At 43.7% G+C, this 14797-nt stretch overlaps 1 protein-coding gene across 3 annotated transcripts in view; it reads right to left on the reverse strand.

Annotated features, from left to right (window-relative positions):
- The window catches only part of ICE1 (interactor of little elongation complex ELL subunit 1), a 352896-nt gene extending 342893 nt beyond the window's left edge, over nucleotides 1-10003 (reverse strand). For all 3 annotated transcript variants that reach the window (XM_030209647.1, XM_030209639.1, XM_030209656.1), the window contains exon 1: nucleotides 9820-10003. In XM_030209647.1, coding sequence (XP_030065507.1) covers nucleotides 9820-9894 — 75 coding nt within the window. In that variant the 5' untranslated portion in view covers nucleotides 9895-10003. The remainder of the gene's footprint in view (nucleotides 1-9819) is intronic.
- Nucleotides 10004-14797: the final 4794 nt, after the last annotated feature.

Raw genomic sequence — 14797 nt, forward strand, 5'->3', positions numbered from 1 at the left:
CACCAACCAGTTCTTTTATATTAGAAACTCTCCCTGCTGGACTGAACTATTACAGACTGCAATATTCCCACTGTGAAATGTTGAACCTTTAACACTGACTCTTTTGAAGTCCAAACTCAGGTGGAAGGAAGCTCCCTTCTTTGGAGCTGCAAAATAAACTGAATAACTTCCCATTCCCCAATTGCAACTGGAGACAGTCTCAACTGGGCCTAAATGAAGAAGCATTTGCAAGGTGGCTTGGACTGCTTGATATTTGGGCTGGAGCTTGCATTGAGATTCCAAGAAAAAATCTGCGGTAGAATGGGAGAACTCCAGTTTGTAACCCTGCTTCAGTATTTCCAAGACACATTGGTCTGAGGTAATTTTGGTCCACACTCCTCATGGAACCTGGAGAGAAGTCCTGCTATTATGAAACCCGAGGAGTGAACCAGTGGCATAGCCAGACAGCCAATTTTGGGTGGGCACAAAAATTCTCTCTCTGCCCCCTCCCCACGGCACCACCCAACTCAAAATATACTTTGGCTCATGAGGATCCCCAAGCTCTGTCAGCTGAAGACTTCCTCCAAAGATGGCCGTTCCAGTCATGCAATGAGCTCATCAAAGCAAGCAATATGGGAAAACAAAATAAAATATGCCCCATTTGAAACAGAGCTGAGCTCCACAGCTTCTAGTATGATGCACAACCCACCCTTGAACCTGTGATCTTCAGGTTGAAAATCAGCCATCTTCCAGAATAAAACTATTTTGCTGTAAGCACTGCAGCTGGAAAAAATGCCACCACAGCAGCACTGAGGTTCCACGGACATCATGGAGAGCAAGAGAGACATGGGACGAGTGTACTAGCCTCAGAAAATAATTCAATATGTAACATTTCTCACCGAAACATGGAGCCAACAGCATAAAGCCTGACCTCCATCTGTACTGCTAATATAGAGTTCTGGTAAAAAAAAAATGAAAGTTCCACAAAAGAAGTAAGGAAAACTTTCAGAGTGTTTAACTGCCCTCTGTGAAAAAATTGAGGGGACTCAAAGCTCTCTAAATGCAAGGTATCCAAGAATATGAGAACACTAAATAGGTCCTTTCAGAGGACCTAACACACATGGTGCACTGCTCTGATTCTGTTCACTGGCTCCTACACCAGGAACAGCATTTAACCAACTCTGGAACTTTAAGTAAAATCTTTTCACTACAGACAGCGTAGCCTTTTGGTGACTACTGCCACCAACGGATCCACTTTAGGAAAACGTAGCTTTTCCAGCTCAAGCAGGGAAATGGGGTAAAGACACGACATAGCCGGTGCCACTTGAAGGGCAATGTCTGTAGTGATCCACTGAGCAGAAAAGACTTCCTATGTAGCCTCAAGCACTGGAAAAGACTGAAGCAGTATTCTAATGTTCGCCATTTTAAGATTAGCAAATGCAGGTGTAGAAGGATCAGAAGAAGGTAAGAACCTGGAGATCCTTAGGTATAAAAGAAGGCAACTCCTCCTTATGAAACACCCACACCACTGTTGGATTATCAGATTCATTTGTAAATAGTTCCCCCTCCTCCAATTCCATATGTATCTGTGCAGAAACGGACTACCCTGAAATGATTCCCTCAGAATAATAGGAAGACAGGGGAGCAATAAACCTGAGCTGGAGTGCAAACATCTCCTTTTTGGGACAGGGTCCATCAGTGGAGATACGAGGCCGGGAACAAGCCAGAAATCTCCAAAATCTGAGCTAAAAAGGAACTGTCAGTTTCCCTACCAGAATTCTGCAACATATAGGCATTATGGAGCAGCAGAATGAACTCAGGGGAAATAAAGGTCACAAGACCCCACCCCTGGAGAAGACCCTAGAGCAGCTGACGTGTGTATAGACCCCTGAAGCAATGCCAGGTAAAGGAGCCACCACGGCAGCGCTGCTCCCAAATCGCACTGCTGTAAAAAAAAAAAAAAAAAAAAATGCTCCCGGATCACTTTCAGCCCCATGAGGAGAATAAGCCATGGCATCTCTCCCATGATGAAAACTAATGAAGCCTCCCCAAACACAGCCACCTCTGCCAGAAGACAGCCTGCACAGCCACCCGGACATTGTCCCAATGCTGCTCTCTGCTTCCCACAGTGGGAACAGCTTTTAACAACTTCAGCAGCCACTGGAATGAAAAAAAAGTAAAACTACAACTGACCCAAATGTGAAAGAAAAGTTAAAGATACACTCACCCTCGGAGGGCCAGCCAGGAGTCCTACCTGTCAAACTCACCCTGAGCGGGTGTTCTGCTTTCAGTTCTTTCGAGTATATCTCTGTCAGACATATACTATAGAGGCGGTCAAAGGTTATTACATAAACTTTATTCAAGAAAGTAAATCATAAATCATACATCACCGTTTGAGTTGCAGACAATATCTCCGTCAGCGGCTGGGAGGCTTGGGGTGCAGCCAGGAACAGAGAGTCTCAGCGGGCACAAGGGGCCTGGGTAGCACATCTGCTCCCATTCTGAATTTTAACCTCTCTTTGTCCGCTCTTAGCTCCCAGCTTTTATACTGACCAATAAACATGATCTCATTTAATTGAATAAGGCTGATATGTAGTTAAGGATGTGACAGTTTCTTAATGCATCCCGAGGAACTGGCCAGGTTTCCAGAGATTCATGTGAAACATCATCCTTAGCCTTAAGCATGTTGTCATTCCATTTAGTTACTTCATCATTTAATATGATAATGCTATCAATTCCTGTCCTGAGAGTCCATTATGTACTTCCAAGAAACATTAAATATGATAACAATACTTAGGCAGAACTCATTATGTACTTTCAAGGAAACATTAAATATGATAACAATACTTAGGCAGAACTCAATGTCAAGCACAAACTTTTCCATTACAGAGGGCCAGCCATCAGGAGTCCTGCCTGTCAAACTCGGTGCTGCTGGAAGCACACTCACATCATCTCCATCACTAAGCTCTTTAAACTGGCCCAAACCAGTATCTCTCCTGCAGCCAAGGCTGTGGAGCTTTAAAGAATTATGCCCCAAATTTTTTTTTCAGTGAGGAAGGAGAATGGAGGAAGGGCTAGAGAAGGGAGGACAGACTAGTATCACCAGGTGTACCCCCTAAAGCCAGCACTGCTCAGTCACACACCCTAAAGCTCTACTGAACTGAGAGACCCAGAAATGAAGCCACCATCAGATGAGACCAGGAGCGTGCGACAGACCACCTGCTGGAGATAGAGAATACTGACTGACTGACCAAGGAGTATCCCAGCCTATAAGACAGTGCAGTTCAATGCTCTATCTCCACCTGCTAATAGATGATCACAACCCACAAGTCTCTGGATTCATCTGCTGCTGCCATAAATCTATAAAGAAACCGCTTGTCGGGGAAACAAAGCAAGCTGCACTCATCACACAGTGCCGCTCAGCTACGTAACCTCCCAGCCACAAGCTCACTACCCAAAACGGTCCAGCAAGCTCCTTCAACACTGTACTCAAATCTGGCACCGGATTTCCCATACTTTACAAACAAAAAGCTAAATATAGCTCTCTATGCCGGCTGAACTCGTCTATTTCTTTTTTATTTTTTTTTTTGTGAGGAAGGTTACAGAGCAGCCACAAGAACTCTGAGGATCACTGGGAGAACAGGGTTATCAAGGTGAGGCACCTTTATATCCAGATTGGGGGGGGGGGGGGGGGGGTGGTAGGCCTAAATCTTCGTGGAAAAAGAAGCCAGCAGATCAATATAACATCAGAAATATTTTATTGAAGATACCGCATGTAAACAAATTGGGCAATTTGTTTATATGCGGTATCTTCAATAAAATCTTTCTGATGTTATATTGATCTGCTGGCTTCTTTTTCCATATTGGATTTTGCAGATCGTTTGCCTTGTTGTTTTTTGGGACCCTAAATCTTCGTGGGACATAGAGCAGATAAAATAGGGCCTTGCTATCCCTCTCACATCAGGAAAAGGAACACCTCATTCTATCTTTCTGCCTACATAAAAAGGCACACCAGTTTTCATTAAGAACAAGGACACATTGTTCTGTTTCCCAAGTAGCCTAGTGATTAATGCAGTGGGCTTTGGTGAACTGGGTTCAATTCCCACTGCATCCCCTTGCTCCTGGGCAAGTCACTTAACTCTCCATTGCCCAATGTACAAAATTAAGTACCTGTATATAATATGTAAACCGCTTTGATTGTAACCACAGAAAGGAGGTATATCAAGTCCCATCCCCATCCATTTGTAGTAACAGAGGCACTCTTTCCACCATCCATCTAGGAAAAGAAAGATCCCTTTCAGGATCCACATAGGAGAAAATGTGCACCTTTTTCAACTAATCCCAGAGAAAGAGGTCCCTGCCATTCCTGGCCACCTTCATCCCCCCTGTTAAACCCCAAAATAAAAAGACCACACACACAAACACAACAACCCCATGCACCAACAAAGAGGAGGCCAGCTGTTCATTCCTCCCCCTCCCTAAACAAAAAATAACAATTGCCTTCCCTTCCAAGTCCAGCTAACACTCTACCACAAAAAAAAAAAAAACATGAGACAAATAGAAAGTATTTAAAAGGAACACATCCAAAACAATATTTGTAGAATTCATTGTATCCTGTTTCAGAGAATTTCACATTCCATGGAAATTTAAGGCATAACCAGCCTTTTAATAAACATGCATAAATGTCATACACACATTATTCCTTTTCAGCCATAGATGCACAAATACTCTGGCGTCAGCAGTGAAGGCGAGCGGCGCCTCAGACTGCCTTCCCATCTGTCTCAGCTCTGCCTCTGGTCCCGGGGACCCCGAGGTAAGAATTTTTAAATTACTGCCGGAGGACAGGTCGTGCTTGCACTCGGAGGAGACAGAGAGAGAGAGGGAGGCAGGCGCGGGGGTCTGGAACTCGGAGGAGAGGGGGGTGTGGAACTCGGAGGGAGGGAGGGGGCCGTCCTGCAACTCGAAGGGGAGGGGGGCGATTCTCTTTTCACCTCCAACGTTCTGTGGCTGGCTGGTGCTGGCTTCCTTTCCCTCTCACTGATCCACCCTCTGACTTCATCGCCAGGGCGGACCAATGGGAAGTGTGTTACGAACCCAGGCATCCAGACGGAGGTGCAAATTATTATATAGGATTACATAAGATTGAACCATTCAAGAAGCCAACCCTATTTGAGCAAGCTTGGTATGTCCAGAAAATAATACGCAAGACAGCCTGAGGCATCAATAACTAACATATAAAGGTATGTGTTCATGCAGGTGTAATATTACTCTGCCTAGTGAGTTTATAAAATTTTTTAGGGATATTACAAACTTTTTGAGCATAGTTTATTTTTAAATCTTTTTTATTTAATAGAAATCCATAAAACACATACACAGTATAATGTCAAGCATTCCATGTTAATACACATGTAGCTGTAACAAAAAAGAGTGGGAGAGCGACCAAGGATGCCAGAAAACTGGAGGATGTTAAATGATAAACAATTTTATTGATAAATTTGAAGAAACAAAAAAGAGTGGGAGAGCGACCAAGGATGCCAGAAAACTGGAGGATGTTAAATGATAAACAATTTTATTGATAAATTTGAAGAAAAATTTGTTTCTACCGTGGGGTGTTTGAGTTCTCCGCGTTTCTGGCGGATCTTCTCCCACAATACACATGTAGCTGCCATTCTTCCTGTGGTCTCAAGTAGTTTTAACACTAATAATGAACAATTTGTATGGAATGCAACATGTCTCATAACATCCATTGAGCATAGTTTAGGAAGCAACGTGGGGAAGGTATTTGGATGGGTGAACCTATTTTTTATAAGCAGTAATAAAATGTTTGTCATTAAAATTCAGGGATTGTCTTTTTCTTTGGAGAGAGTGGGGGAGGGGGGCTGCTCATTTGTTTCTCCATTGAAGACAAAGTCAGATGATGCAAAGGTCTCCTCTGGATCTTCCCTATGTGCTTTTATTATTCTTCAGGGAGGAAAAGGATAGTGAATACGGGCCTGGTTTTATGAAGTGGGAAAGTGAGGCCTGTCTGTTTTTCAAGGGGGAGAGTTTTATTCATCTTTGGGGGAAGGGGGAGGAATGGGGGGGGGGCTTGTAGGCTGAAGCGGTTCCCTTGTTTTTCCAGTATTGGAGGGGGTCTCTACCTTAATAGAAGGAAAAGAGGAGGGACAAATCAGGCTTTTATTTTAAAAACATAATACCAGACTAACAGAGAGGATATAATAGAACCCATACAAAATGTATGTGGTACATGTAATTATAGCAGATTACAAATATACTCACCAATACAAAAAAAAACAACCCTAACTGGCCCTGTTTTGCTTCTTTGGTAAATGGCTACAGTTTTATACTGGACCATATAAGGGTTTTGGAGATATTGACAAGAGAAAATTTACTGTAAGAGCGCTATACACGACCATCAACAAAGCTGGCGAAGGATCAAAGAATGATGCTGAAGGACGAAAGAAGACGAGGACTTAGTGAGGGATGTGATTGTAGGTAAATTAAAAGAAGACAAAACTAAAGATGGATGGGCATGCTGGTAGAGGAGAGAGGGGGCTGGAGGAAGGAAGGCAGGGAGGGATAGGAACAAGGGAATCTGAAGCAATCTTAGGGAAAGAGGGTGGATAATGAAGGGTTAAGACTAGTACAAAGGGAACTTGCCTTGCTGTTCCATGCTGCAGCCAGGATGCCTAAAGGGAGAATTGTGGGATCACAGTTCAGGTATACTGTTGCTGATGGTGTGATAGAATTCATGATTTTAAAAAGTGTGAGCGGTGAGAGAGTGATTAGCTTAACAAAAAAATCAGGCTAATTTTATGCAACCATGCAACATGAGACGGTATTCCTTATGAGAATGAAACATTACATGGTCCTCACTCTAGCAAGATTTGCCCCTTTTTCTGGCAGCCGACAAGGGATAGGGATAAATACCTCCCCCCCCCCCCCCCCCCAACAAAAAAAAAGTGTTTTGCCTGGAAAAGGATCTTGAGAAGCAAATAGTGGCCACTGTTATGTTGAATACTAAACAATGTAGTTTACAGCCATAACATACAACCGAAGGGCCTCTTCCACTATAAAATACATTATGATGTGGGTTTGTTTTACTCCCAACTGCAAAGGACTAAAGTACAAAACCTACCATGCATCTAACTTCACCTACCTGGGATCCCAGCTCTGGAATGCTCTACCTAAACACATTTGGTCAATTAATGAATATCTTCCCTTTAGGAAATTATTGAAAACCCATTTATTCAAACAGGTTTATCCAAGTGACCCAACCAATCATAAGTAAACATAAAAAAAAACCATCTACCTACCGGTTCAAATAACCATTAACAACAATGACTCTGAAAATTCTCCTAACCTTCTTACCCTCCATGCTCTTCCCATCTTCTCCTTTATCGCTCCACCGCCTTACCTATATACCTCTTCTATCCCATTTACTCCTTGTTCATTTGTCCTATACCTCCTTTGTTGATTTTGATACTATAGATTGTATTCTCTTGTTACTATGTAAGCCACATTGAGCCTGCGATGAGCGGGAAAGCGCAGTGTACAAATGTAATAAATAAATAAATATGTTATTCTTGGCTATTTCTGTCTCGGCACCGGAACATGAGTGCTGATTCCACAAAACAGTTTCAACTCCCCATACTTATGTCAGAGGGCCGGATGCATCAAGGTACTGGTAAAGCACTGATCGCTATTTCCGCCTCGGTAAAAATTACCGAGATGAAAATAGCAAGAGACGCTCAAAAGAATCAGCATGCCAATGAGCTGCTCACATGTTACAGACACCTTTCATACATGCATTAGCTGCGTGTATGAAGTGTAGCATTTTTTGGGGGGGGGGGGAGGGGGGGTTCAAACTTTTTTTTATCATTGCCACCTGCATACTACAGACGTCTTTCATACACACATACAAGCTGTGTGTATGAAAGCAGGGTGTAGCTTTTTTTGTTTTCAAACTTTTTTTTTTTTTAACCACCACCAGACCCACACCAGCAGTACAGGCTGGGAGGGAAGCAAGGGAGAGCGAGGCAAAGGAAAGAGTAACGGGCTGCCTGCCTGCGTGCATGCATGCTTGGCGAGTGGGGAGGGTGTGCGGGATCTAGAGATGCTTCAGGTCTCCTCAGCCAACCAGAAGCTGGTTGGTAATGGGACGGAAATGGCAGTACCAGCAGCTCCACCTATAAAAATGTCATCGTTAAGGTAGGAGGTCCTTTCTGTGCATCACTAGGAAAACAGTCCTTTCTGAGCATCACTTGGAATGCACATTTAAATAGTAATTAGCTCATTATAATAACTTTGCATACAATTTTCATTAACTGCTAATGTTAAGGGAAGAGAGTTCACAGAACCCTTTTGTGAATGTCTCACTGAACTCCATGCTCGCTAAACCAGCTAGAACTAGTGGAAAACCCACATTGTTGGCTTGTCAAGTTTTGTGCATCTGGGTGTTAATGCGCCTGTTCGTGTCCTGATTTTTCCCATCTCAGATCCCCTCAGTACTTACCACTGTGGTTGAGTCCCAGTACCTGATCCTGTGCAGCCACCCCCACTGATACTTTTATGCTGTCGGTGATGCAGGACCCGGCAGAGAGAAAAAGAGCTGAGCACTTCCCGGATCCTGGGCTAGATGCACTAAACTCCACGGAACAACCCTTCCCTTACCGATCCCTTAGCAAATCGGTAAGGAAAGGGCATGCATGAAGGAAATTGCATGGAAATGAGCTGCTCGCTGTTAGCTCATTTGCACGCAATTTCCTTGGAAGACTGTCGGCCAACTGGACTTGCACAGAGCAGCCAATCGTTATGCTGGCAGCTCTGTGCATGCCAAAGACGTCCTTCACAAAAAAAAAAGGATGTCCCTGATGAGCACTTAGACGTTTTCCTTCAGCTTTTGTGATGGACATCCTTCTCAGACGTGTTTTTCTTACGTGCCTGAAATGACCACAGCCATGGAGGTTCTCCCAACATTCTCCGTCCCCTCCAAGGTTGTTTTTAGCTTGCACACCCCCCCCCCCTCCAGGTCTCTCTCTCAGCCAATCACAGCGCGTTTATCTGTCACCGGTATCAGCTAAGTGCGCTGTGATCGGCTGAGAGAGACCTGGAGGGAGCGACGTCCAAATAGAGACCTAGAGGGAGGGACAGAGACCTGGAGGGAAAAACGTCCAAATAGAGACCTGGAGGGGGGTAGAGGAAAAAAAAAAAAAAAAAAAAAAGAGTACTTCTGATACCCCAATTAAATTCCCAGCAAAAAGCAAGACTAGCTTAGCCGAAATTGGGTGGCAGAGCAGGTAGGGGGAAGAGGTGTTGGTGGTTGGAAGGCGAGGATACAGGAGGGCAGACTTATACGGTCTGTGCCAGAGCCGGTGATGGGAGGCAGGACTGGTGGTTGGGAGGAGGGAAATACTGCTGGGCAGACTTGTACGGTCTGTGCCCTGAATAAGGCAGGTACAAATCAAGGTAAGGTATACACATGAGTTTGTCTTGTTGGGCAGACTGGATGGACCGTGCAGGTCTTTTTCTGCCGTCATCTACTATGTTATGTTATATAAGTCCCTGCATGAACTTGGGTAACCCAAGTATTGGCTCAACCCTGTTGGGCGAATGTGGAATTAACTAGCAACCCTGTGCCCATCCTCTTCAACTCTGCATGCACGAATTCTGATGCAAGTCAAACCTTTAGTACAAATCCATGAATACACATGAAGAAAGAGAAAAAACGACGCTTAATCAATTTGACCCACCACGGAGACATACCCGAAGAACCTCTCTAATAACCCTACTCAATTCCAGAACCCTGAATCAATTCCAGGCCGCAAAACATTATCTCACCTGTTGAAGAACGCTGCAATTTTGGCAAGAGCCGGCGGTGCCCCCGGGCCGGGATTGTGTCTCCCCGGGCATCATGCTGCACTATTTGTAAACTCGCGGGTTTCCCGCACACACGCACAGCGAGAAAAGGGCCAGTGAACTACAGGATGGAAGAACTGTGTGATCAGAGTTCTCTGCGCCACCATCTTTCTTTCCCCAGCAGCGCGCATGCGCCAATGTTGACGTCACACGTTCCCCCCTACGACGTCATCCCAAACAGGAAGCGTGTGCACGGAATGGAGCTGAGATGGGAAGGGTTAAAAAAGGAACCAGAAACTCCAAATGATGTTAGATAAAACCAAGGAGGTTTAATAGATAGGAGACCAAGTGACGTCGACGTTTAAACCAATTAAGGTTAATCTCTGCTTCCACGCCTCAGCGCAGCCGTCATTTCTAGTACACTCAAAACAAACCTTATGGTTCTAACCGGCGGGTAAAAGGGAACCAGCTCCATGTGTCTGGCTAGAAGGTGGTCAGCTACGTGTGTCTGGTTAGAAGGAAATGCTACCTACCAACAATAAAGAACGACAATGAGTTTACTGGATAACGGCTGCGCCGGGAAGTGGAAGTAGAGATTAACCTAATCGGTTTCAACGTGTTGACGTCACCTTGTCTCGTTGAAACCAAGGAGGTTTAATAGACAGGAGCTGAAGTGACGTCAGAACGTTGAAACCAATTAGGTCTGTTTAAGTTTCCCCTTCCCAGCGCAGCTGTCATCCCCATTCACTCAAAGCAAAGCAAGCAAACCTAAACGCTGCTGCATCTACCTTGTCGTTCTTTATTGTGGGTAGCATTTTTATTTAATCTCACTTATATTTTCAAATATACCACCTTGTGCAGCATACGGATGTACACAGAGGAAGTATAATAATGGAATAACTTTTCCTAGGTAGAGTAGTCATTTGTTATAAATCTTAATCATTGGTTAGTTGGAGGGGCTGGTTACAGGGACACCCTAGCACGTGTTATATTCGTGCAGAGATATTTTTTCTCCTGGTAATGGGCCACTAAAACAGACATCATGTTATGACAATCAGGTGCTCAACATTCAGAATTTCTATTTATTTATGACATTCATATCCCTAATTTAACATGTATTATTATTATTATTATTTATTACATTTGTACCCTGCGCTTTCCCACACAATTCAGGTTCAATGCGCCTTACATAGTAATTCGAAATACAAACAGGCTTATTTTCAAAGCACTTTGGGAGGCTAAGTTCCATAGGTTTCTATGGAACTTTGGGAGGCTAAGTGCTTTGAAAATATGCCTCAAAGTCTAATAGTGAAAGAAATTAAACAGTAGTGAAACATGATAAAGTTGAAGCTTGATAATGTATGATTAGGATAAGGGAGGGTAGACAAGATATGATAGTATAGGTTGGGGGAAATGGGGTAAGGAGGAATATAGTAAAGGAAAGATGGAGAGGAGATGGTTGGGATGAGTAGAGGGGGGATGGGGAGGTGGGGTAAGTAAAACCAATGATGAGGTCGGTATCATAGTCAGAACAGAATTGGGAGTGGTGGTTGATCAAGTTAGGTTGGGACATTAGAGTAGGCTTGCTTAAAGAAATTAGCTTTCAACATTTTTCTAAAGGGCAAGTAGTCGTTAATTAATCGTATAGAGCTAGGTAGAGCGTTCCAAAGCTGGCTGCCCGAAAAGGAGAAACTGGATGCATAGTAGGTCTTGTATTTAATTCCTCTACAGTTGGGAAGGTGTAGGTTAAGATAAGTTCGCGAGGAAATAGATCTGTTTCTGGCAGGGAGGTCAATCAAATCAGTCATGTAGTTGGGGGATTCACCATGATCTTGTGGATCATTGTGTGGACCTTGAAATGTATTCTTTCTTTGATGGGGAGCCAGTGAAGCTTCATTCGAAGAGGTGATGCACTTTCGAATTTTGATTTGCCATAAACAAGTCTGGCTGCAGTGTTTTGGGCAGTCTGGAGTCTCTTAATTATTTGGGTTTTGCATCCTAAGAAAACACTGTTGCAGTAGTCAGCGTGGGTAATAACAGTGGACTGTACCAGGTTCCGGAAAGTGTTGAATGGGAGATATGGCTTCACTCATTTTAAAATCCACATCATATTAAACATTTTCTTCATGGTGGATTTGGCGTGGTTATCAAAAGATAGATGATTGTCTATTGTGACTCCAAGGATCTTTAAGCTGTCAGATATGGATAGATTGACATCAGAAGTGTTGAGAGTAGTCGGGAGGTAAGGGAAGTATTGGGAAGAGAGAACCAGGCACTGCGTTTTTTCTTTATTTAATTTCATTTTAAAAGCATTAGCCCAAGAGGTTAGAGTGGTCATGGCAATATTGATTTTTTCATAGATTTCAGATAAGTTGGATTTGAAGGGAATATATATGGTGACGTCGTCGGCGTATATGAAAGGATTTAGGCCATGTTTGGTTAGCAGTTTGGCCAAGGGAATCATCATAAGGTTGAAAAGTATGGGGGAGAGTGGAGATCCCTGTGGTACTCTGCGTTCAGATGACCATGGGGATGATACATTTGTAGTTCCTTTGACTTGGTAGGTTCTAGAGGTAATGAAGCTATTTATCCAGTTGATAATATTTCCACCGATCTCAAGTTTGCCCAAGAGTTTGGTAAGGATGGAATGGTCAACCATGTCAAAAGTGCTGGATAAGTCAAATTGTAAAAGGATGATGTTGCATCCGTTTGCTATTTCATGTTTGAATTTGGATATTAAGGTTAGAAGAACGGTTTCTGTGCTGTGGGCAGGACGGAAATCTGACTGGGACTCATGAAGGATAGAGAATTTCTGGATATATTCATTAAGTTGTGAGGTCACTCTGTTTTCCAACAGTTTGGTGATTAGAGGTATGGATGCAATTGGACGGTAATTGGTGATGTCATTCGCAGGTTTCTTTGGATTCTTTGGAATAGGTGTTAGTAATATGTTACCATGCTTGGTGGGGAAAGAGCCGCGTTGAAAAGTAAAAAGTTTAAGTGGGAGGTGAAATCAGAGATAAAGTATGAAGGGGCACTTTTCAGAAGGTAGTTGGGACAAGGGTCGAGGTGGCATTGTGATCTAGAGAGTTTTGATATGATTGTGATTACTTTTTCAGTGGTAAGAAGGGTAAAATTAGTCCAATAACGGTCGACCAGTATTTAATCTGTTCCAAGGTCCAGTATGTCAAGGAAGGTGTCAACAGTTAGGGTTACCATACGTCCGGATTTCCCCGGACATGTCCTCTTTTTGAGGGCATGTCCGGGGCGTCCGGCGGATTTTGCCCGCGCCCACGTTTGTCCGGATTTCTGGACAAACGTGGGCGCGGGTGCGGGCAGGCGCGTGCGTGCGGTGGGCGCGTGATCGGCGCCGTGGGTCGTGACCTGGTCTCCCATCCCCTCCCCTTCCTTACCATGTTCCCTGGTGGTCTAGTGACGTCTTCGGGGCAGGAAAGAGCCCCCTCTTTCCTGCCCGGAGCGCTGCCTCCCCTGTCTATCATCCTTCTCGGTCTGGCTGGGGATTCAAAATGGCCGCCGAGATTTGAACTCTCGCGAGGCCGCTTCAACTCTCGGTGGCCATTTTGAATCCCCAGCCATACCGAGGAGGATGCAGCAGGCAAGGGCAGGCAGCGCTCCGGGCAGGAAAGAGGGGGCTCTTTCCTGCCCCGAAGAGAAGACGCTACTAGACCACCAGGGCTAGATAGTAAGTGAGGGGGGGAGGGGACTATGTGACGGGGGGGGGCGTGGCGGAACCCGACCTGAAGGGGGCGTGGCATGAGGCGTGGCGGGGGCGGGGTAGGGGGCGTGACATGTGTCCTCTGATAACCCTATCAACAGTGGAGTAATCAATAGAGATTGAATTACGAAGATTAATGATTTTTTTTCTCTGAAGTAATATGCCAATTGATCTGCAGAAGGACGATTTAAAGGTGATGATGTCACTGGATCTGTGTTTAAGAGGTTTTTTATAAATTGGAATTGTTTCTTTGTGTCTGTGCCAAACATTTAGATTTTTTGAGTATAATAAGCTCTTTTAGCAGATTTGATGGCGTATTTGTAGTTTCTTTGAGATTGTTTCCACATATTAAAGGTTGAAACCAGAGAGCAATTGAAAGCTTTTTTTTTCCTGTGCCTAGATCAAAAGAGAAAGATGGTTTCTGGGAACTTGCTCCTTCTGTTTTGAAGAATGCAGTGGTGTGTATATATACATATATATATATATTTTTTTTTTTTTTTAAATCTAATTGGTACCCCACATTTTCCCAACAGTGTCAGGCTCAATATGGCTTACAGTACACCACAGAGGCAGACGCCAATGCAGTAATATTATGCTAATGCACAAGAAAACCTACATAAGTAATAATGGGGAGGATGGGTTAGGGACGAAAAGGGAAACCAGGAGAGAGGAGGGAAGGGTGAATGTGTCCAAAATTGTCAATAGCTTGATGTGTATCAAGCACAGGAGACACATGCAGAGTCCTTGGGATAAGCTTTTCTAAATAGCATGGTCTTAAGTGATTTCTTGAAATTTAGATGGTTGTGAATGGTTTTCATAGTCTTTGGTAAAGAATTCCATAGTTGCAAGCTGATGAAAGAGAAGGATGAAGCACCAGTGGATTTGTACTTAGATCCGTTGCAGTTTGGGTATTGAAGGTTTAAATATGAACAGGATAATCTCAATGCATTCCTGGGAGGTAGTATGATTAAACAGGTAGCCAGGGACTTCATCGTATAGAATTTTGTGAACTAGGGAGCAGATTTTAAAGGTGATTCGTTCCTTGACTGGAAGCCAATGTAATTTCTCTCAGAGCTGTTTGGCACTTTCAAATTTGGATTATTGTTATTACTATTATTTACTACTGGTTGATGTACAGCAGAAGCTAATCAAGTCAACTTCATGCTTTGTAATATAATTTTTAATAGCATTTTCTCAGTTATTACCCAAATACAAATATAATGT

The sequence above is a fragment of the Microcaecilia unicolor genome, chromosome 1 (assembly GCF_901765095.1).
Source record: "Microcaecilia unicolor chromosome 1, aMicUni1.1, whole genome shotgun sequence".
Classification (NCBI taxonomy): Eukaryota; Metazoa; Chordata; class Amphibia; order Gymnophiona; family Siphonopidae; genus Microcaecilia; species Microcaecilia unicolor.